Source organism: Furipterus horrens, unplaced genomic scaffold (assembly GCF_987537825.1).
Source record: "Furipterus horrens unplaced genomic scaffold, mFurHor1.1.pri manual_scaffold_5, whole genome shotgun sequence".
In the NCBI taxonomy this organism is placed as follows: Eukaryota; Metazoa; Chordata; class Mammalia; order Chiroptera; family Furipteridae; genus Furipterus; species Furipterus horrens.
This window is the reverse complement of record NW_028327175.1, coordinates 156954924-156978621: the sequence shown is the minus strand read 5'-3', so window position 1 is coordinate 156978621 and position 23698 is coordinate 156954924. Positions and strand designations below refer to the sequence as shown.

The 23698-nt window shown below is 34.2% G+C and overlaps 1 protein-coding gene across 1 annotated transcript in view; it reads left to right on the top strand.

Moving 5' to 3' along the window:
• The window catches only part of CTNNA3 (catenin alpha 3), a 1620658-nt gene that overhangs the window by 1215266 nt on the left and 381694 nt on the right, over positions 1 to 23698 (top strand). Inside the window, exon 12 of the mRNA XM_090278091.1 lies at positions 1093 to 1293. Within this exon, the coding sequence (XP_090134217.1) occupies positions 1093 to 1293 (201 nt within the window). The remainder of the gene's footprint in view (positions 1 to 1092; positions 1294 to 23698) is intronic.

Genomic DNA, 23698 nt, shown 5'->3' with positions numbered 1-23698 from the left:
CCAGCAACACTTGGCTCACAGGCCAATGCTCAATCCACTGAACCACAGCAGCCAGGACTTAGTATGTCCTTTTTGTTGTAGTTGTTTTCTAGTATGTTTGAGCAGGGATTCATTTGATAATGCTAGAAGCCAAACACTAACTCTTGTAATATTCTTTCGATTTCTAAGAAATATTATTGCCCGTGCTTGATGATATTTCACATATTTGTTCAGATTTCTCATTAGTTTTATCTGGGATTATTAATTGTTTCATAGGAAAAGAAAACAGTACTATACTAAGACCTCTGCTGTTTTTATGCCCTAATCATGCAAAGAGAGAGGGAGTGAGAGTGGTCAGGAGACACTCTTCAGAGTGGGTAACTTTCTCAGGGATTCCTTTGCCTCAAGTCAATCTTTCTAAAGCCCATTTTTATGTGTGTTCACATTTTTATTATGCATTAAGTCGTAAGATTCTTGAATTTTGTTAAATTTCATTGTACGTCAATGAAACTCTGCAGTTTTATTTTACTATTTATAGGACAGATGATTTATTTAAAGAGTTTAATAATCTGTACAGTGTTGCTTTTAAGCAGAAGTAAGCATTCCATTATATATTTTATTTTTGTTTTAAACTGGAAATAGAGTCTAAAATAATATACTCTCTATAAACATTGCTGATAAAAATGTAAAAGTCTATATTTCACAAATGTTGCTCTTAAAGAAATATAAGGAAAATTAAGTATTTATTTTTCCTCCCCAGTTGTCAGGGTCCTCCATGCATCACATCTGAAGTCAGAAGTTAACATAAATTATAAAAGGCTAGCCCTGGCTGCTGTGGCTCAGTGGATTGAGCGTTGGCCTCCGAGCCAAGTGTTGCTGGTTTGATTCCCAGTCAGGGCACATGACTAGGTTGCACGTCAGGTCCCCAGCTGGGGGCGCAAGTGAGAGGCAACCGCCCAGTGATGTTTCTCTCACTCTCTTTATCCTTCCCCGTCTCTCTAAAAATAAACAAACAAACAAATAAATTTAAAAAAATAAATAAATTATAATAGGCTAGATTTGTGTGATTAAATAAAAAACTTGACAAAATTAATTTTATCTGTTTACTTACAGAGAGCCACATCCTAGAAGATGTCAACAAATGTATCATAGCCTTGAGAGACCAGGATGCTGATAATTTAGACCGAGCTGCTGGTGCTATCAGAGGACGGGCAGCAAGAGTTGCTCACATTGTCACAGGTGAAATGGACAGTTACGAGCCAGGCGCGTACACTGAAGGTGTGATGAGAAATGTCAACTTCCTTACAAGCACTGGTAAGTTCAGTCCCCAATAACAGCTGCATTGTTCCTGATATTTGAATCTACGTAGCTACCAATTATTCATGCATATGGAAGGAAGTTTTCAGCCACTATTGGTTGTTTTGAAATAGATCACTCTACTCTCTGATAGGTGTTTGCATCCTGTGATAATACGATTTAAAAATTATCTCTGAGCAGTAATTATATTTACTGGGGAAGAGACATCTTTTAAAAATCTATGTATTATATAAGTAACCAACAGGCCTTAGCTAGTTAGGAATGTTTATTAATGCCAGAGCTGTTAGGAGGTATAATTAGGCCAGATGTGATATGTTTATAATAGCTTTCAAAACCCCTTTTAGCTGTCTCATTGGTACCTCCAGGTTTCTATTTACATTACTCAAACAGAGCAGACTTGCCCTATGTTTTCAGAGAAATACTCTCTATCTGCTTTTGCAATGTTTGCAAAACAAAACTTTATTATTTCACATAATCTTCTTTGATTACTTAAAAAAATATGGAATCAAGATTCTGTTTGGGTTGCAGCACTCAGTTTCTAAACTCAGCTAGTCAATGCTTAATTCTTGAATCACTCAGTAAAATGACATTCTTATCTTTAACATTACTATTAATATTTCTCCAAGAAATTTGCAGGTGCATTTGAATTCATATGGATTCAGAAACAATGAGTATAATTTGGATGAGGGCAATAAACTCTTTTTTTAGTCATCATAGCAGAACTTTCTCCTGTGAAAACCCCTTCTGACTTGTAAAATCCCCATGTTGAATTTTATTTATTAATTCACTCTTAATTCTAGAGTGCTTGTGCACCCATGATTCCTAAAATATTTAAGATTGCATACTTTAGTCATCAATCCTACCTAGAGAATTGTTATTTATGATATGCACAGGAAACATTAAATATGGACAGTATGTACTTTGCATAGTACAAGGGATAGAAGGGATAAGAATGGGTAATTTTGCAGGGGTGGGCACTAGGGAGAGAGATGTACTCTGAAATTACTTAATTAGGAGAAACATATCCACAGTTGAATAACCTGCACTAGGGACTAGTTCTGAAGAGGTATACCACAAGATAAGCTTATCAAGGTTTGTAGAAAATCGATTAGTATTGGTCTTTTCCTCACATGTTGATGCAGAAAATTATTGATGAATGTAAGCACATAGTTTTCTTATCATATATTTTTTACTTTTCTTTCTTTTTATTGACATTGATTAACAAAATTATATAGGTTTCACAATTCCACAACACATTAATGGTACACTGTATTGTGTGCTCCCCATACTGTCAAGTTTCCATCCATCATCATTTATTCCCCTGACCCTCCTCCACCTCCCCAGCAATCCCCTCCCCACCAGCAGTCACCACATGTTATCCATGTCCATGAATTTTTTCTCATTTTTTTCTCTTTTGCTCAATCCCTCCACCCCCTCACTCACCAATCATCCCTCTGCCCACAACTGTCAGCCTGCTCTCTATCTGTGAGTCTGTCTATATGTCGCTTGTTAGTTCTTTTTGTTCATTAGATTCCACATATGAGAGAAATCATGTGGTACTCGTCTTTCTCTGACTGGCTTATTTCATGTAGCATAATACTCTCCAGGTCCATCCATACTGTCATGAAAGGTAATATTTTCTTCTTTTATTACAGCTGAGTAGTATTCCATTGTGTAAATGTACCACAGCTTTTTAATCCACTCATCTACTGATGGACATTTGGGCTGCTTCCAAATCTTGGTTATTGTAAATAATGCTGCAATGGACATAAGGGTGCATATATTCTTTGAAATTAGTGTTCAGGTTTCTTTGAATATATTCCCAGAAGTGGAAGTGCTGGGTCATAATGTAGTTCCATTTTTAATTTTTTGAGGTAACTTCACACTGCTTTCTACAGTGTTATATCAGTCTGCAATCCCACTAGTAGTGCAAAAGGGTTCTTTTTTCTACATCCTTGACAGCACTTGTTGTTTGTTGATTTATTGATTATGGCCATTCTGACAGATGTGAGGTGATATCTTATTGTGGTTTTAATTTTCATTTCTCTGATGATTAGTGACATTGAGCATCTTTTTATATATCTATTGGCCATCTGTATGTCCTCTTTGAATAAGTGTCTACTCAGGTCTTTGCCCATTTCTTAAGTGGATTTTTTTTTTGGGGGGGTGTTGTGTTATATAAGTTCTTTATAAATTTTGGATAGTAACCCCTTATCATATGTATCAGTGGCAGATATGTTCTCCCATTCAGTGGGTTGATTTTTCATTTTGTTAATTGTTTCTTTTGCTGTGCAAAAGCTTTTTAGTTTAATGTAGTCCCATTTGTGTATTATTTCTTTTGTTTCCCTTGACTGAGGTGATATATCAGAAAAAATATATTGCTATGAGAGATGTCTGAGATTTTACTGCCTATGTTTTCTTCTAGGATTTTTATGCTTTTAAGTCTTCAATCTAAATTTTTAATCCATTTTGAGTTTATTCTTGTGCATGGTGTAACAAGGTGGTTTAATTTCATGTTTTTGCACACAGTTGTCTAATTTTCCCAATACCATGTATTGAATAGACTACCTTTATCCCATTGTATGTTTTTGCTTCCACTGTCAAATATTAATTGACTATAAAGTATAAAGATGTGGGTTTATTTTTGGACTCTAATCTGTTCCATTGATTTTTATGTCTGTCTTTATGCCAGTACCATACTCTTTTGATTACTAGGTCTTGTAGTATAGTTTGATATCAGGTAGCATTGATTCCTCTGTCTCAGTTTGTAATCGTGTGAACCTACTCGTATAGTTACAATGTCTGTATGAGGTATCAAGTTTCAAGTTTTATTTTCCATAGGATCAGTACCTCTGCCACATGCAAAGAAGTGGAAGCAAAATTCTAAAGTGTCTGGAATATGAAGTGTGCTGTAAGAACACTCTCTTCAAAATCAATTCTTATATTCTGAAATCAGAAAATAAAAATGAAAGATATTTATATATGTAATTACAAGTTTGTCAACACTTCTATGTTTTTTTAAAGATTTTATTCATTTATTTTTAGAGAGAGGGGAAGGGAAGGAAAAAGACAGGGAAAGAAACATCATTGTTTGGTTGCCTCTCCTGAGCCCCCAACTGGGGTCTTGGCCCGCAACTCAGGCATGTGCCCTGACTGGGAATTGAACTGGTAACCCTTTGGTTTGCAGGCTGGTGCTCAATCCGCTGAGCTACACCACCCAGGGCAATATACCTCTATGTTTTATAATGACCTTACAAAATACATAACCAATATGATCACATTATTATTCAGTCAGAAAAGAGAGAAGTCCTTTTTTTTCTCTTATGTAACCTTAACTAAGGTTATCCTGTTAAATTATCTCCTGTTCCAAAAATATAGTAAATATAGATTAATCCTGGATTATTCTGTAAAAGTCACATCTAATTATTAATATAGAGTTGTAGTTTATAACTTTCCAATTTTGTCATTTTAGTTTTTAGATAATTTTTGGCTTACCTTAAAGAAAGCTTCTTATTTTATATGTCTAATTCCAACTTTTGTCCAAACAGCTTTCCTTGAAATTTATCAAAAGCATAACTAACAAAAGGGAACTCTGAGCAATAAATTAGATGAAAATGCTAGTTAGATCAGTTTGACCTTAACCGAAGGTGAAATACGTGAACATTTTTCTCACCCATAATTATATTGTCTATGAAACATGCTTCTAACTATTCTATTTTCTAGTTCACTTTTTAGCAAGTGAATGGTCTATATGTGTGGACTGTTTTTCTTTTTTCTTTCTTTCTTTCTTTCTTTTTCTTTTTCTTTTTCTTTTTAATGAGATTTTCAGGTCTTAACCCTGTTTCCTGAAAATAATTTGAGGAGCTATTATGAATTGTTTTAACTACTGAGACCTTATCTTTGCAAAACTTGTCAGTACTGGTCATCCATGATGAAGCCTAAGCCATACTTATCTAAACTGCAAAGAATATTTTTGGAATATTGCACCTTTGATTTTAATCAGACTTTGTGGCTTGTTGGCACATTTCCAAAATTTGATAATCTTTTAACAGTTTTCTCAGCATTAGGAAGCAGAGTTGCCCTGTTACATTTCAGGAGCTTTTATTGTTCATAAACCCTAGCAGTTGATTTTAAGTGAAATGTAGACAACATTTGGAGTGATGCATTTCATTCGGACAGAAGCATAATATTGTAACCACCATGTGAAATTCTTTATTCTGCCCAGTTCTTTTCTGTAACTAAGTTCCTCCACCTTTCAGGAATTCCTGATAGGGGAGAGAAAATATATTGGCTTTTTCTGTTAAATAACAAACCTTCTGGATTGCAATGTGAAGGCTTATAAGCTGTATTCTCAGCATCACATTAGTTGGAGAAAAACCTAAACCAATAATGGACTAACATAGTATTTGTTGCATGTGATTTATGGACTCTATCAAATTCAGAAATTAGCAGGCTTAATAGCATCTATTTCAAACCTTCAAACTTCACTTGGTTTCAATGTCAGACAGGCTCATGGACCAGCACAGAACAGGCACATAAATGAACCTGACCAAGACATCCTGATGGCATCTACCATTGGTAACTGGTACTAATGGCAAAAAAAAAAAAAAGAAAGAAAAAATAAAGGGTCATTCATCAAGTAGTCATTAAGGCCCATCTGGAAGGTGTATACCCAGTATCCTCTCCCTATTAGCATAGAAAAGAATCATATAGTTGCAAGTTTTCTTCTTAAAGGCAAATGAGACATTTGAAAAGAATTTAGAGCCAACACATATTTTCAAATTTTTATTGTAAATTTTTTTACAATCAGTTTAAATAACAGATAACAGAATTTAAGATGAATTTCATTCAAAAATCATTTAAAAATTTTAATAGGCAATAATTCCAATTAATTCCCTTTCATTTATTATTTTTCACATAATAATCTGAATTTTGTTGCCTGATTAAAATATACTACTTTATGTTGCATCTCTGTTCTATAACCTTAAATGTTTATAGAATAAAACACAAAGGTTTTAATTCTATTCTAGCAGTCTTTGCTCTCTACAGTCCAACAGAAGTTGGAAATTAGTGGTTTACATACTAGATATAATTCTGTATCCCTCAAATAATTTTTACGTATCTAGTTTTGACAAGCATAATTTTATGTCTTGCCATAAGAATTAGTTTTACACACACACACACACACACACACACACACACGGAAAGATTAGTACCATATGATAACAAATGGGAAATGTGGCAACACTAGGGCAGAGTTCACTGTGAAACTGGCTGGAGCTTAGAGATTTCTTCCTTTTGGTTGCACTTGAGCCATACCCTCTTCCACACTCTCAATATGTGCCCAGTCTGCTTGATTTTGTTTAACTTCTCTGCCTGAGCTTTGTAGGCATTTCAATTCACCTAAACATGCATTTCTGTTTTTCCCCTAGATTGAGCCAAAGGCACCTTCTACTCCCCTAAGTTGATGCTTTCATAATCACATGGACATGCCAAGATCATTTTTGAATTTTGCCTTGTCCATGCCTTACCTATATTTTTGAAAATTCTTATCTCCCATTTTTCACATCAAATTTTAACCATCTTTCAAGAAACAACTTATATTTTATGTCTTTTATAGTCCTTTCTTTACTCCCTCTGGTAATAGTGTATTCTTTCTAGTCTCATGTACTATATAGATTTTTATAGGGCTTGCCAGTTAGTTATATCATTCCAGACAACTAACGACATGATACTGATTAACTCTTTTAGATATACTTATATGGGAATGACTTTTCTTTCAAAATATAATATAGTCTATAGGAGAAAAGGAAACTTGTATTATTTCTCTTCCCATCTCTCTCAGTGCCAACAATAGTGCCTTGCTTGTGCTAAATTAAAACAAAACAAGACAAAACAGCTCTTGAATCAAGCCTATGTGCCTATGCTCATAGTAGTAAAATGGCTTTGCATCTCTACTCCCCACTAAAATTATAATTATCCTTCAACACTATTTCAAATGCCACCACGTTTGTAAAGGACCTTCTGATTCCCTTTCAGTTAGAATTGATTGTTCCATTCTGTGTTATCATGAATGAGTCTGTCCTACATTTAATGCCTATTTCACTTTGCCCTGTATTGTAATCATCCATTTACATACCAGTTTCCCCCATTAGATTATAATGTCCTTAAAGGCACACACCACTTGTTATTTATTTTTATGTTTACCAATAGCATTTTATACACGGTAGAGTTGTCCAACTCTTTCTCCTAATTTTAAATTTTAAATTTACTACAAGGTCATACTGTAATACATTATAATACATTTAAGCAAGATAACAAGTTATCATCCTAGTTCAGGAAAAAACAAAAAAATAAAACTGAAAAGCAGTGGACCACATCAAAACCTGGGGCAGAGAAAAATTGAGGGAAGTGATTCATTACTGTCCAGAGTTAGGTATTAGCTACTTCCAGAAAACTAGGGGTAAGATTTTTAAAAAGTTCTTTAGCAAATTTTTGAACAAGTGACCCTGTCTTCTGTTATTTCAATTACTTAGAATAATTGCCCTTGAACTTCATCTGGTGACAGATCCCACCAAACCTATTTTCATTAATGCTTCCAGCAAATTGCTGAAACCGTAGCAACAGCCATGCCTTCAAATTTGGAAACAATCATTGGCAAACTTCCCTGCTCTGGTTGTAGGCTGAGACAGGTCTCTAAATTATGTACATTTTTACTTTTGGGGTCAGGCCTAATCTGACACCCTTTAACACAGAAAGCATTATCAAGATGTGTCTGTCTGTAGATCACTTGGCTAGCCTGGATAACCAAGTGTTGGTGATGTAGAAAACAAAAGTTAAAAGACAAACTAAAAGATAAAAGAAAACCCAGCTTCTTTAAACAAGAATAAGGTCCCTTGGCCTCAGAAGTCCTTTTGTTGCACAGGAATTCAAGACCTTGAAATAACATTGTGTGTTGAAGGAAGCAGCTATTAAAACTTCTAAACAGAAAGCCTACTGTATTTTTCACTCCATAAGATGCACTTCTTTTTCTCAAAAGTGGGCTGAAAATGTCTGTGTGTCTTATGGAGCAAATATTGCATCACAGACCATAATGTGTATTATTTGACCTGCCTGTGGGGATGCCGGCTGTTAGAAGTGGAAGCAGTGGGCCCATGCGAAACCCCTGGGGATGCTTAAATGCCCCACTTTATGACTGAACCTCAGGGCATCTTGTCAGTATGAAGATAGTGAAGAAAAAGATATTACTGATTCTGAGCAACTGAGCTTCATAAATTCTGACACTAGTGTTGACTTCTTGGGCTTCCCAGAAAACTAGAAGAGTGCTTGAACCTTAAAGTCTCTCCTCATTTGTTAATGACAGTGATGGTGGTTCTTAATATCGCTGGTGACTGCTGTTCACTTTACATGGTTGAAATATTAATCTGTTATGTTTTATTAAATATTTTAGTACACCATTTGGTTCAGATTTTTTTTTCTTGTTTTCCTCCTCTAAACTTAGGTGCATCTTATGGTCAGGTACATCTTATAGGGAAAAAAAATACAATATTTTCTGTCCCAAGAGAAATGGATTTGAGTAGGACCCAGATTGTTTTAGGGGGTCTGAGGATACTTTATCTTTCTGTTTTAAGTAATTAGAAATTGATCAGAAAAAAAGTGCTATAAGAACAGATGGATTGAGGGTAGAGGAGTTGAGCTGGCATGGGCTAAAATGAAGGGGTCATTGGCAAAGGAGGAGGAGACTGTGGACCTACTGAGCATAAAGATGTTTACCAGAGCAAAGATGTTCTAGAGGTCTTGAATCTTTTTGAACCCAGAGAACTCCTATGGCCAGCCTCTGACACATGTTCTTCAACCAAAGAAGACATTACCTGGAAAGGGAAATAGATCACACCTTTCTTTCTGATCCTATTTACACATACTTTCTGTAAAAATACTAATTTAGATTTATTTTATAAGCCTTTTGTAAGAATAAGTAGTAATAAAAATAATCTAGATATAAAATGATTAGGCATGAAGTCCCAGTTTTAGCTCTGGATTGCAAACTGCACAATCTCTAATTGTGTCTAAATTAAGCAGAAAAAAATGAACAAATAAACAAACTCAAGAAGGAAGGCTGAAGAACAAGAAGAGTAAACAGCCATCCAGCCTTCTCTGAACATTTAATAACATTATTGGCATCATAACATTATGACACTGTACCCCATAGATGATACATTTATCTGCCACTACAATCCAGATACTTTCATCACCAGAATAAATCCTAAACTCATCCCTACTTTTGCCTCACTTGCTCTGAATACATTTCTTGAGCACAAGCACCTTGACTGTCAGTATGGGGGAGTTGGGAGATGGTGGCCAGTACTGGGCCTTTGAGCATCCTTGTAGACAGCACTCTGTCTAACAGTGAGACTCTCATACTCCTGCCATAAGAAGGAGCTTTGGCCCTGGCTGGTGTGGTTCAATGGGTTGAATGCTGGTCTGTGAACCCAAAGGTTGCAGGTTCGATTCCTAGTCAGGGCATATGCCTGGGTTGTGGACCAGGTCCCCCAGTGGGGGCATTCAAGAGGCAATTGATAAATTTATCTCTCTCACATCAATGTTTCTCTTCCTCTCTACCTTCTTTCCCTTCTCTATAAAAATAAATAAATAAAATCTTTAAAAAAAAAAGAAGAAGGGGCTTTTGAGCCTGTCAGCAGAAAAAAGTGGGGAGTGGTGAAGAGCAGAAGAGTCAACAAATAAAAAGAGAAGGGACTTTAACAATTGGTTGGTCATCTCTTCATGTAATGCAATCAGGAACACTACCTTTCAGCAGCTTGTTGCCAAACCCAGTTATTTCTCTAATGGTTTGTAAAACTAAAAACAAGCATAAAAGCATGCTTTATTCCTGATAGATTTATTAAATGAGGTGGTATGATACCACTCTAAATCTAGGTATGTATTGTGGAAGATGTGCCTTACCAGGATGTATAATCTGACTGTGATTATTTTGCCAAGATAGTAGCAAGATAGGACAACAGGAGTCTATGAAGTCTTGTAAAAAGAAGTGGAAAGATATCTTTTAGTGGTTTTCTTTTTCCTTTTTATTTTTTTAATAACAATGACCAAATATTAACAGGCCTGTAATCCTTTTATCATTCAAATGTATAATGTTAAATTCAAAGGGATAGAGACTTTGCCTTCATTTATTTAGAGATTTACTAAACATTGTAATACAGAATAGTACCTTCTAAAATCATGTTTGCGCAGCCACTGGGAAACAAAAGTGGCTATTCAAGGCCAGAGGGATCAGAGGTTCTGAGGTCTTAAGCAGTCTTAGATCTGTCCAGCAATCCTGAATGCTATCAGCATCAATACTTCAATACCCCAAATAACCCTCTCAAACATACCACTATTCCACAGCACAATTGTTAGGTAGCTTTGGGTTACACTGTTACCAACTGGGTAATCCAACAATTAAGTCTTTTTATAATAATAGTACTGCAAAATGTTTTAAAACTGTAACATAATGTATGCTTTAAAAAATGTAGACAACATCTGGCAGGAGGCTCCTACCTTCTACTGTGTCTTGAAAGTCAGATTTATGATACTAATGATATAACCCCCTTTTGTTGTTATGAGTATCTATTTCATGTATTAATACCGCTCAGTTATAAAAGCAGCTGATTTTACTTTTTTAGAGATCTTTGTAGATGGCCTGGAAAGTCTGGCTATATGTATGTTGATGTGAGCTGGTAAAACTTTTATATACTCATCTGTAAAACTAAATTTGAAGTTTAAGGTGACTGAATCTAAAAATAAGCTGAGGTGGTGTCTCTCTTTCACATTTTTTCTTTGTTCTGCCTTTGGAGAGAGCATAAAACATGTGAAGTGGAATGTATAAACCAGACAATAATTTTAGTTATGTCATCTCGAGTTTCTCCTTCCCAACTATCTTTCATCTCAACTCTGATGGAATTCCTCAAATGTAGTCCTGGCCGGCTGGGGGTGATCACAATGAACATGATGATCAGGTCAAGTTCCCAAGATAAGAATACACGTAGTAAGTGAAGAATTAAGCATTTCTAAAGTGAATAGTACCTATAGCTTTTGCCCAAATAAAGCAATGTTGAATTTACACTGTCAGACTTTGTGGATATGAAAGCAGATGCTGAAAGAACATACTCTTATAAAGAGAAAAATTAGCAGGCTAACATTTTTTCATGAAAGTGTTACCTACAAGCTTTATTAAAACATGTGAATATTTTCTTTAATGAAGTTAGTAAGTTTTTTTTTTTTTTTTTAATCATGATTGGATGCATTAATTATTTAACCTCTCGGTGAAAACCATATATTTGGGGAATTTATAAACATAGTAGATATCTTTAAAACTTATGCAAAGGAAGATTGACTAACTGAAGGAGGAAAGAATACTTTAAATGATAGAGATATTTGATAGGACAATGCTGGGAGCAGAGCAAGTAGAATAAAGGAGTGCCCCATTCTAGTTTAACATTCCTTTAAAATAACAATAAAATGACACAAAAGGTAATAAACCCATAATGACAAATGCATGTAGGTTCATCTGAAATGGAAAAATCCAGAAATAGCAGCTGGAAATGTAGATGAAAGAGAACAGCAAATGACTCCCCCTGTATAGAATATACTCAAGCAGAGGCCATCAAAGAGGATGTTGACTTATCAGCAACATGAGCTCTAGTGTCTGATTTAACCAGCTCAGCGAGAATAGAGGTAGTTCAAAAACATTCAGAGATTTTAGGCAATGGAAAAGTCTTTTTCACCATGTGTCCATACTGATTTCTGATGACATATATTTTCATTCCACATATTAAATTTTCTAGCTCATGGTAAGTTACAACATCCTCTTTCATCAATTACAAGAGAAAGTATTACTGTTTAACAATCTCACACAATAGGCTAATTACCTGGAATAATTTTCTTCTCCTGAAATGTATTAGTAACCCAGTAGAATCTTCAAAAATGTAATATATTCTGGTGATCATTCACCACTGAATTTTACTGTCTGCCAAAACCTGTAGCAGTGAACAATTTATATTATAAAATTTCTCTGATGATATAGGGATTTTTAAAATATATCATTTATTATAAACACTGCTGGCAGTATTTCTTTAAGATTCTAGATATTCTAAAGTTTATGTTGATTGTAGGTTATAGTGATTTAAGGAAGGTTATGTACATTCCTTTACCACTTATCTCAAAATTCTAATGTAGCTAAAAAGAGTAATAAGAGTATTGATTTTGCAAAAAAACAATTTTTGAGGGAATAAACAGTAAAATATTGTACTTCTCTTACTATCTCTCCTACACATTGACTTATTCTTCTACCAAGTACTTCTGTATTCAAACAGTTGTTTCTTCATTATTTGTGTCCATTAATGTAATCATTGTATGTTCACAATTACAATCAAATTATTTTGAGTCCAGAGACGTAACAATGTATTTTTTTCTTTATTTAAAAGTCAGCAAGAAGGCAGATATACTTACTGCATTCTAGTTTACCATTCCTTTAAAATAACAATAAAGTGACAGAAAAGATAATAATAAAAACCCATAATGGCAAATGCATGGGTGTAGTTCATTAGGGGAAAAAAAATCCAGAAATAGCCGCTGGAAATACAGATGAAAGAGAATAGCGAATGACTCTATCTATATAGAATATGCTCAAGTAGAGGCCATCAAGGAGGATGTTGACTTATCAGCAATGGGAGTTCCTGAAAATTTGTGAAGCAATGGCTTCACATTCAGTGAAAAATAATTAATCTGGACTTAGAATACTACATATCCATCCAAAATGTGTGGCAAACTAATAACTTTTGTGTATGCATAAGAACTAGGGGTATTTAAGTTGCACAAACTCTTTTTGAGAAGCAACTTGACAATATACTCAAAATTAGGGAGGAAAAAACAGAAATAATAAGACATGGAAAACTGAAATAGTAAATCTAACTCAAGAATTTAATGAATAAAATGACAAAATGATGGATCACAGTAGGTTGAGAAAATGATGGACACAAATTAGAACAGAAAGTCAGTGGGATGCAAGAAAAAAATATTCTAAAAGGAGCCTGGATATATTCAGAGAAACAGAATCATTCATTTAGTCACATGATAAAGAAAGCAATTCACTATCTTCTCTACAATACTAGTATACATGTCCCAGCCACCAGGCTCAGAATATCATGAACCTAACTACCTAGTCTTAAAACTTTAAAACTCTGGTTGTATTCTTATCAGCTTATGCTTAACTATTTATATTTGTTTATTGCTTATATTTATCATATCTTTGTCATTGTTAGGAAACCAGATTTCATGTCACATGGTAAGCATTATCTATTATGCTTATTATAAATACATAGCTGTACACATTTATGTGTGTATAAATGACATATACACACAAATATGCATGTTTTATCCATTTATAATACATATTATTTTGTCATTCCATTTATTATATATAATAGTATAGTAATATAAGTATAGTAACATGTGCTGTGTTATATGTAAAATGATTGATTTTTTTGTGTTTAATAGTCATTAAATAAAATAGAATTATCTTACAGCATAACTGGGGCATCTCTGTGCTTATCTTCATGGGAGTATGGAAACCTGGTTTGACTTTTGTCTATAATAAAGACAATGGATTAACAAGTAATTTAAAATGTGTTATCTAAAGTTTGAAACTCCCCTGGTGTTACCCAGAAGCAGCTTGTGTACATGGTTTAAGAATATGTAGATTGATGGCTTATACACTTTTTAACTAGTTATCAGAGCTTGTCTGTGGCTGTAAAGTCAGTGGGGCATAAAAGACTGCTGGAATATTTTGCCTGAGGTCTCCTAAAACCACAATTTATTGTATATCTATTGATGGTTCATAACCCAGAGATAAAGCACGTCCTGTGAATAAGAGAAGACTTTGTGTGGGTGAGCCAGCAAATCTCCCAGGTGCTCATACTGTCTCGCATATTCGCTTTTTTGCTTTGCTCTATTCTTTACTGTGAATAAGTTTTATGTGAGTATGTTCTATAGAATTTTGCAAACCCTTTTAATTATCCATCCTTGCGTAATCATTGCAGATACAAGAACAAGACATATGCAGGTGCACACATACATTTGCTTAATCATATAGGATAAGACAAGCGGTTAATGGGTTTTGTTTTTAAGTGCATTTTCTCTTTTTTCTTTTTTGAAGGTTCTCAGTAAGCTTTCATAATGAGCATTATGCACCCAAAATTGCTGGTTCAGGCTTTTTTTCTCAGAGGTCTCTCCAAGCTCTGTAACCTTCGTGGCTAAAATATTTAATTTCATTTGCAATAACTCACACAACACATTTCAATAGTGCGTGACTCATGATTTTATGGCCTGTTTTCTCCAATAGTGTGTAACTATTCACTAAATTATTATTTTGTTACCCAGCTTCCTTAAAAACTCAGGACTATAACAAAGCTTATCCTCATTTTATTAGTTATCTATTATTGCATAACAAGTTACTCTAAAATTTAGCAAATTAAGACAACACACATTTATTGTCTCAGATTCTGAGAGTCAGAAATCTGGAAGCAGCTTGTCTGGGTGGTTCTGGCTCAGGGTCTCTGATGAGGGTGCAGTCAAGCTATGGCCAGGAATGCCTTCATCCAAGTCCCCGTGAGTGCTGAAGGATCTGCTTCCAAGCTCATTCACATGGTTGTTGGCAGCAGGCTCCAGTTTCTTGCCATGTGGGCCTCTCCATAGGCTTCCTTTCCCCAAAAGGGAAAAGGTGAGAGAGAGAGAGAGAGAGAGAGAGAGAGAGAGAGAGAGAGAGAGAGAGAGAGAGAGAGAGAGAGAGCGCGCTTAGGATTTTCTGAAGTAGTATATCATCATTTCTGCTATATTCAATTTGTTAAAAGGGAGTTAGTAATTTTTATAGGCTACTAAGTTTTACTTACAGGATATGAGTATCAGGAGGTAAGCTTGTTGGACCATTTTATAGACTATATCCCATAACTTCTAAATGTCTTGTGTTCTGGATATGCTCAGTCTGTTTCTATGTCCCCAAATAAGCTATAATATATATTTTTTGTTTTTATTTTTCAATTACAGTTTATGTTCACTATTACTTTGTATTAGTTTCAGGTGTACAGTATAGTGATTAGACCATCATATACTTTACAGTGTTCCCCCACCCAATATTTCCAGGACCCACCAGGCACCATACATATTTTTTACAAAATTACTTCTTGAGCTATACTTTATATCTTGTGACTATTTTGTAGCTACTGATTTGTACTTCTCAATTCCTTTACATTTTCACCCAGTCCTCCAAACCCCTATCCCCGCTGACAACCATCAGACTGTTCTCTGTATCTATGAGTCTGTTTCAGTTTTGTTTGTTTACTTTGTATTTTAGATTCTATATATAAGTTAAAGCATATGGTATTTCTGTTTCTCTGACTGGCTTATTTCACTAAGAATAATACCCTATAGGTCCATCCATGCTGTCGTAAATGGTAAGATTTCGTTCTTTTTCTTAGGGCTGAGTAATACTACGTAGTGTATATATAGCATCACCTTTTTATCCACTAATGTAATGATGGGCACTTTGGTTGCTTCCATATCTTGTCTATTGTAAATAATGCTGCAATGAATGTAGGGGTGCATATATCCTTTCAAATTAGTGTTTTGGGTTTCTTAGGATATATATGCAGAAGTTGAATTGCTGGGTCATAAGGCAGTTCCATTTTTAACTTTTTTAGAACCCTGCATACTGTTTCCCACAGTGGCTGCACCAGTTTGCATTCCCACCAACAGTGCACTAGGGTTCCCTTTTCTCCACATCCTCGCCAGCACTTGTTGTTTGTTGAATTATTGTTGATAGCCATTCTGAGAGGTGTGGAGTGATATCTCATTGTGGTTTTAATTTGCATTTATCTGATGATTACTGATGTTGTGCATTTTTTTTCATATTAGACTCTTTATTTCTGAGTGCTTGCATCTCTTAACTTCTCCCTGCTTTCTGGTCTGGTCTAACATTTAATTTTAGAAATGTAGGAAGGAATCTAACATACAGTACACACTCAGTAAATATATGACAAATAGATGAATAAATAATATAATAAATAGTTCACTTGGGACCCTTAAAAATATAATTAATAGACAGACAGAACAACATTGGAAAAGGAATCCTCTCCAGGAGTAATTCACACTAGATGGTTTTATTATCTTAGACACATTTGGGGACAAGTCCACAAATGGTATTCTAAGGATCACTTTATGAGCCATGGTTAGGAGGGAAAGTATTAAATAAAGAATTTGAAAATCCAAAGTTTTTTTATCCTTAAACACAAATACTGATTTGAGCAAACCAGTGATTTGCTTAGATGTGTCACAATAAAATTGTGAAAGTCTCTTAAACTATGTGGACCCCATTTCCTCAACTGTTAAAAGAGGGGTGAACTAAAAGATCTCTAGTATTACTAGGCACTTCATTTAACTTATCTTTTAAAATCTAAGTATCATTTGTCTACGTTCTGGACTAATAGTCTTACTATCTAGCTGATTGCAGATTCTCAAAACCCTACATAAATTCTCATTCTGATAATTTTTAACTCCAAAATTGCTTTCACTTCCTGAAATATTTTTAATGATACAGTTTCATCAGTTTGTATCTTTCCTTCAAATTAAATTTATTTTGAAGAGAAAATAATTAATTTTTATTATAAACAGCACAAGATATAGCAAATGATTATTTTGATCTTTAGCAGTTCAGCTTAGTTCTATTTTTGGAACCTATGGCTATTACATATGCTAAAGGAATATAAGGATACAAGGCAAAATGCATTTATACCAAAGGAAAAACTAATCCATGCAGTGAAATAATTTATTTAAACATTTTATTCAACTTTTTAAAAATAGTAACTCACATAGAGAACTAAAAAGGGATCAAGAATACCTAATTAAGATACAGAGTCATTTTAATGACAGTTTAATACTTTTAAATGTGAAAAGCAAGTCTGAGAGCATCTCCATATAAAAATCATCTTTTAAGAAAATAAATGTCACCCAACTTTCAAAGCAAAGATGTCTGGAGGGATTCTAAAGCTTATAGGTTATCAAATTAATTTTCAATAACATTGTGTATCTCTGTGATCCTTAATGGCAAATATTGATTTGAGCAAACTAGTGATTTCTAATATTTTATGAAAACTGTATGTTTTACAGATTTCTTCTGATCTATCAAGGGAAAAAGATTATAAAAGTAAATGACAAAAAAAGGACCCTCATCTCAATAAGGATGTTTAGTTTAAATATATGTCAGAAACAGCCTCAGAGGCTTTTCTCTGTCCTTCTTGGAAAATATGTAAAAGTCCAGAGAAATTCAATATAGTCTGATTTTGGGTTAACTTTAGATTTTTAAATCAAATTTCATGATCATTTTGTTATTTGGATGTCATATTTAAATACTCAACTGGATATTGTTCACTTGATGGTAACATCCATTTCCCACAGAGAGTGGGGAAGACTGCACTTCCAACTGATGTTCCTCCTGTAACAGACATGGAGTGATGAGCTATGAAAGAACCTTCCCTTGTAGCTCTCATTTTATACAGTCAGGAGCAGGAAACAGATATTAAAGAAGTTAATGCTATGTGATCAAAGTATTGAGAAATTGACCAAGAGGTTTTTTTTTTTTCAAAAACAAAAAAAGGGTTTTTACATAGAGATATAGTATTTTAAAGGTCTTCAAAAATGTTGAACCCACAATAAGAGGGTAACGCCATGTACAGTAAAATGACAGCACAAGGGCACGTCATTAGATCACAATTAGTAAATCTCTTTAACAAACCTGTATTGAGCCACCTTGATACACAAGCACTATACCTACCAAGTATTGAAAGAAGAAGAAAACAAATAAGATATTTCTTACCTCTAGAAGTATATATCTGTTTGGGGATAATAAATTGGAAATTATAATCCAAAATGATACAAAGATGTGTACAGTATCTTGTTCTTGATGTTGTTGTCTGGGGATGATTCGATCCAGAAATTCAGATACCCATATTGTGAAAAGTTGATAAAGGCACCCAAGAGCTAATCCTTAAAGCAACCAAGTTATTTTGTAGTTATGTGGTTATAGGAGATCTTATTCCCTGATATTCACAGATGGTAAGGCCTAATTTGGCCTCATCTTTTTATGCATCATTACCAGTATATTCTTATGCCTCATTATAGAATATTAGGCTAATCAAGTCATAATTTTTATCATTAACTAATCCCTTTCCTCTCATCCTTTTTTTGTTCATAAAAAAGTTAGACTTCAATCTCTGAAAATAAATGTGACCCTCCATCTTTTGTTTCTTCTTTAAAATCCCCTATTCATCAACATTTATCTACAAAGAGCCTGTAAAACTATCTCCAGGTTTTCAGTATAGAAGGACCTGGAGGTGATCTTATCTTCGAGCCAGAATATAATAAAGAACTAAGATTCTTTTAGTTGTTTTTCGTGAAAGCCTATTTGTATTTACTTACTATTAGTACGGCATTAAGCTAAGTGCTGAAAAGTAGAGTGATTCAAGTCTTGCAGGTGTTGAACTATGGTTGAAGAAATATTGAACAGCAAGATTATTTTATGATACAAGTCAAGGGTACATTAAGGAGTAAATGAACAATTCCAAAAAAGGAATAGGTTTAAGAATAATGATGGTTATTGTGAAGTTTTGTATGTATAAGAAGACCACCAGAGGAGTTATGGACAAAAATATGAGCCTGAACATTATTTAAATTGAAGAGATAAGTACGTTCTTGCTGGAAAAAAATGTCAAAATAATTGTATTATATTACAATCTAATTAGAGGAATTCTAAATTATACTGAACATAATTTAATCATCTTCTTATTAAGATTAAGAAGTTACTTCAGGTTCTTACAGTGTTTCAAGATCATCCTTAGAGTATTATTTCATTAGGGAAAAGTGAGTAGAACAGTGAGTAGATTTCTATGATAAGACAGCAAATTTATGCTGCCAATAAGTTATAGGCAATACTGGGTAGACAGTGGCACCAGTACCTCCCCCGCCCTCTCCCACTGATGATGATGACAATGGCGGACATAATGCATAAAGCAAGCCCTAGAGGAAGTCCGAAAAATAAAAAATGGCACACTGGAGAAGAAATGAGAACTTGAAGACTGACCTCATACAATGGTAGGCTCCCCGTATCCCCTCCCCCTGCTTTTTTTCCCTTTTCTTTCACATTTCCTGCATAGAATCTTGGACAATCTGAATCTTGGACATTGGCACTGGGCAAATTTTTCTGTGTGATGGGGCAGGGTATATAAAACTTCATTAACTCTCTCAGTCCCATGTGAGGCAACTTCACTTCTGAGGCAATGACAACAGAGCCCCTGAAAATTGAACAAGAGTAAAGAGAAAACACAAATTCCTATTATCTAAATGAAAGAAGTACCACTACAGAACCACAGGCATTAGAAGGATAATAATAAAATACTACAAACAACTCTTGTATATAAATTTGATGAGCTAGATGAAATGGACCAATCCATGGGAAGATGCAAACATGTAAATGTCATTTTACAGATAGTAAGTGTTGAAAAGATGTGAAGAAATTAGAATCTTCATATGAATGTAAAGTGGTGAAGCTCTTCTGGAAACAGTCTGACAGCTTTAAAGTGGTTAAACATATGACTCAGCATATCATCCAGCTTTTCCATTCCTAAGAATATATACCCAAGAAAAATGAAAGCATAGGTACACACAATAACTTGTGCACTAATGTTCATAGCAGCATTATTTATAATAGCTCTGTGGCCACAACCCAAATGTTCATCAGTTGATGAAATAAAACATTGCATGCAATGGAATATAATTCAGCAGTAAAGAAAATGAAGTACTATTATATACTACAACATGGATGGAACTTGAATGCATGCTAAGTAAAAGAAACTAGTCAAATGCTATATATCATATGACCCCATTATTATTCAATGTTATTTTATATTAGATGATAAGCAAACATATAAACACAAAGTAGATTACTGGTTGCCTATTGATAATGGAGGATTTGGGAGTGATGAATACTAGGTATGGGTTGGAGGATCCTCTGTACCTGATTTTGAGGCTTACTATAAAATTACATTAATTAAGAGAGGTATCTTCAAAAGAGTAAATGCATAGGTCAGTTGGACAGAATGGAGAGTCAACAAATCAAGCAACTTTTGATGGAGGTGCAAAGACAATTTAATGAATAAAGGATAGTTTTTTAACAAATAATGCTGGAACAATTAGATAGTCATATGCCAAAATAAAAAGAACCTTGACCTATGTCTTACATCATTTACAAAAATTAACTCAAATTGGATGACAGACTTAAGTGAAATATAAAAGATAAAAATCTTAAAAGGAAATAGAGGACAATTTTTTTGTGACTCTAGTTGGGTAATGAGTCTTTAGATGCATCACCAAAATATGACTTAGAAAAAAAAGTTTTAATTCAGATTTCATCAGAAGAAAAAAAAAGCCCTCTGTGAAAGACACTTTTAAGAGAATAAAATTACAAACCATTGACTAGGAAAGAATTTTTGCATATCCTATAACCTGCCAAAAATAGTTATATGTAAAATATGTGTATAATGCTGGCATTTAGTCCTAGAGGGATAGGGAAAAATAGCATTCATGTATCAAAGGGTTTACAGTTTAGGTGATTTACATTCACAATAATATTTAAACCTGTAAAAGCCCTGTGAACATGATATTGTTTCCTTTTCAAGATCAAAAGTCTAAGACTTGGATTTAATACTTTTCACAGTGTGACTCAATTAAATGGTGGATCCAAGTAGTAGTGGTTTCCCATGATAAAATGGGCATGCTGACAGAATTGATGAAAAACCCAGTGTTCAGAGGGTGCCCTTAAATGAGAGTTTCTTACATATTGGATCCTCAATAATGGACTTACAATTACTTGTTACACTTCGTAAAACTTTTGTGTTACTCAACCAAATTTGGTTTAGCATGGCTTTCAGAACTTTTTGATGACAAACCACATCAAAATTAAATCTGGGTAGGATATGTTAGTGCTTGGCCTGGCTGATGATTGATGACTCAATGTAGAGAACATTAGCTGTGAATGTCTGAGGCTGACTTTCTGGTAATTCCACGTTGGGAATGATTACTGTAGATTATGTTGATCCTTTGAATGACATCACACAAGGGCTAACAATGTTGGGAACATCTTTTCTGTTCCAGGGCTTTTTTATTCAACAAATATTTACTGAGCACCTACTATGTATCTATTACTATGCTGGGTGCTGAGATGCTATTTAGAACAAAGTACATGTCCTTAATAAAAAAGTCACAATCAATTTAGAGAGGAAAGATAATCAACTTGCAATGATGATACAAACTGATGGACATTTAAGTCCCAATGGAATAATATTCAGAATGGCTTCCCAGAACACAAGAAGTATGGAGCTAAATTTAAAGAGTCAGAAAGAGTGACCAGGTAAAAAGAACAGAAGCAGAGGGCACTTTTAAGGATCTATTTCCTCTGAAACACAGAATCTCAACTGAATTATCTATAAGTGTATTGTTACAAATATTTAAAATTCAGACAACTGAGCCTGAAACTTTAGTTCAAAGAATTATTGTAAATTCATATTTTCAAATGCCTTTGGGCATATTTTTGATGGTTCAAGGTAGCTTAGAACAGTGTTTTATGAAACAGAAACAAGCAGAACTTGATACCTTTTTAGTGTTGTTTCAGAAGCCAGTGCCACAGTTTCTTTTTAGATATTATTTACCAAAATAACTTCTTTATTATGTTTATAACATTTTACTAATGTCATAGACACTCCTATATAGATGGCTAGATGATTATGTTTCCTCATTAGTCACATTTTTAGGGCTTTTTCTTTTTACCCCTTTTTTTCCTCTTTTCTCAGTTGAATAGCAAACTAAAACAAAATCTTCTTGAAGTATTCCTTTAAAACCAATTTTCATCTCTGAAGATTTACCTTCAGTGATCCTCTTCCCCATTGCAAAGCCATCTCAGAGTTGACTCATCTCCTCTTCCTCCTCCCTGACTCCCCCCACCCCCTTCTTTTTCTGTACCAACCCCTAAAATCCAGAAGGAAACAAAGTGAAACAAATAGGATATCTTACTTTTGCTTGGTTGCTCCCCTAGCAGGATGAGTGGGCAAACTGTGACCGGCTGTCTGTCCTAATTTATGTGGATGATTTCACTTCCATTTTTTTCTGCTTGGCAGAAAAACACGTCACACTAGTTCATTTCTCTGCAGTTCTCCCTCAGGCAAAAGCTGCAACTTGACTCTCTGGGTATTAAAAAGACAAAAACAAGACAACAGTATTTTATTTCTGTGCACACCCACAGATGTCTGCTTCAACACGGTGAGCCATGCAACCAACAGGCTAAGGAAAACTTGCAAATACAGTATATAAATTATATATTTTAAAAATTATATATATACTTGAACCTATGAATTTGCATTGGTACCCATTTTTGTTTTATAATAGAAATGAATATGATATTACAGAAATGACAATTAAGAAAATACCAAACAATATACAGTAGTCCCTCTCTATATCAAAGTTCACTTATCGCGACCTCACAGTAACACGGGATTTTTAAAAATATTATATTTAATTATTTATCATGGATTTTTTGCTATATCATGGGATTTTGCAGTACTGTATACATATGTTGTTAAAGTTACATAGGTTTAAGAGTGTAGAATATATTTAAGAACATCATTAGAGTTTATAAAATTGTGGAAAAGGTTAATAAGGGAGTCAGAAAGGTTAATAAGGGACTGGGAACGGTTTATAAGTGTGTTAGAAAGCCTCAAAATATATATAAATACTAAAATAAATGTACAGTTCCTACTTTGCGGATTTTCACCTATCATGGGGGGGGCGGTCTAGAATGTAATACCCATGATAAGTGAGAGAATACTGTATATCATAAGCCTTAAAACAGAATTTTTCCAATCATTAAAAATACTTTTAGGGGAAGAATTTTAAATGATATTGAGAAATCTCCCGAAAATATTACTAGGGACATAAAGCAGGATACAAAAATAGAGGAGCATATACAATAATTTTTAAGGCTACAACTAGGTATTTTTGAATCAGTATTTATCTATGATGAAATATACATAAAATATTATATAATAACAATAAACCAATTTACCTATAGCTCAGCTTAAAAAATAGAACTTCCTTCATATTTTAGAAGGCCCTTAGGGCTTTCCTTTCCCACATACCCTTCTGACTTCACTAGCTATCCCCTTCTCCCCATGGAAACCACTGAGTTTTTTGTTTATCATTTGCTTGCTTTAAAATATTTACCTGCTATGAATATATCCCATAACAACAT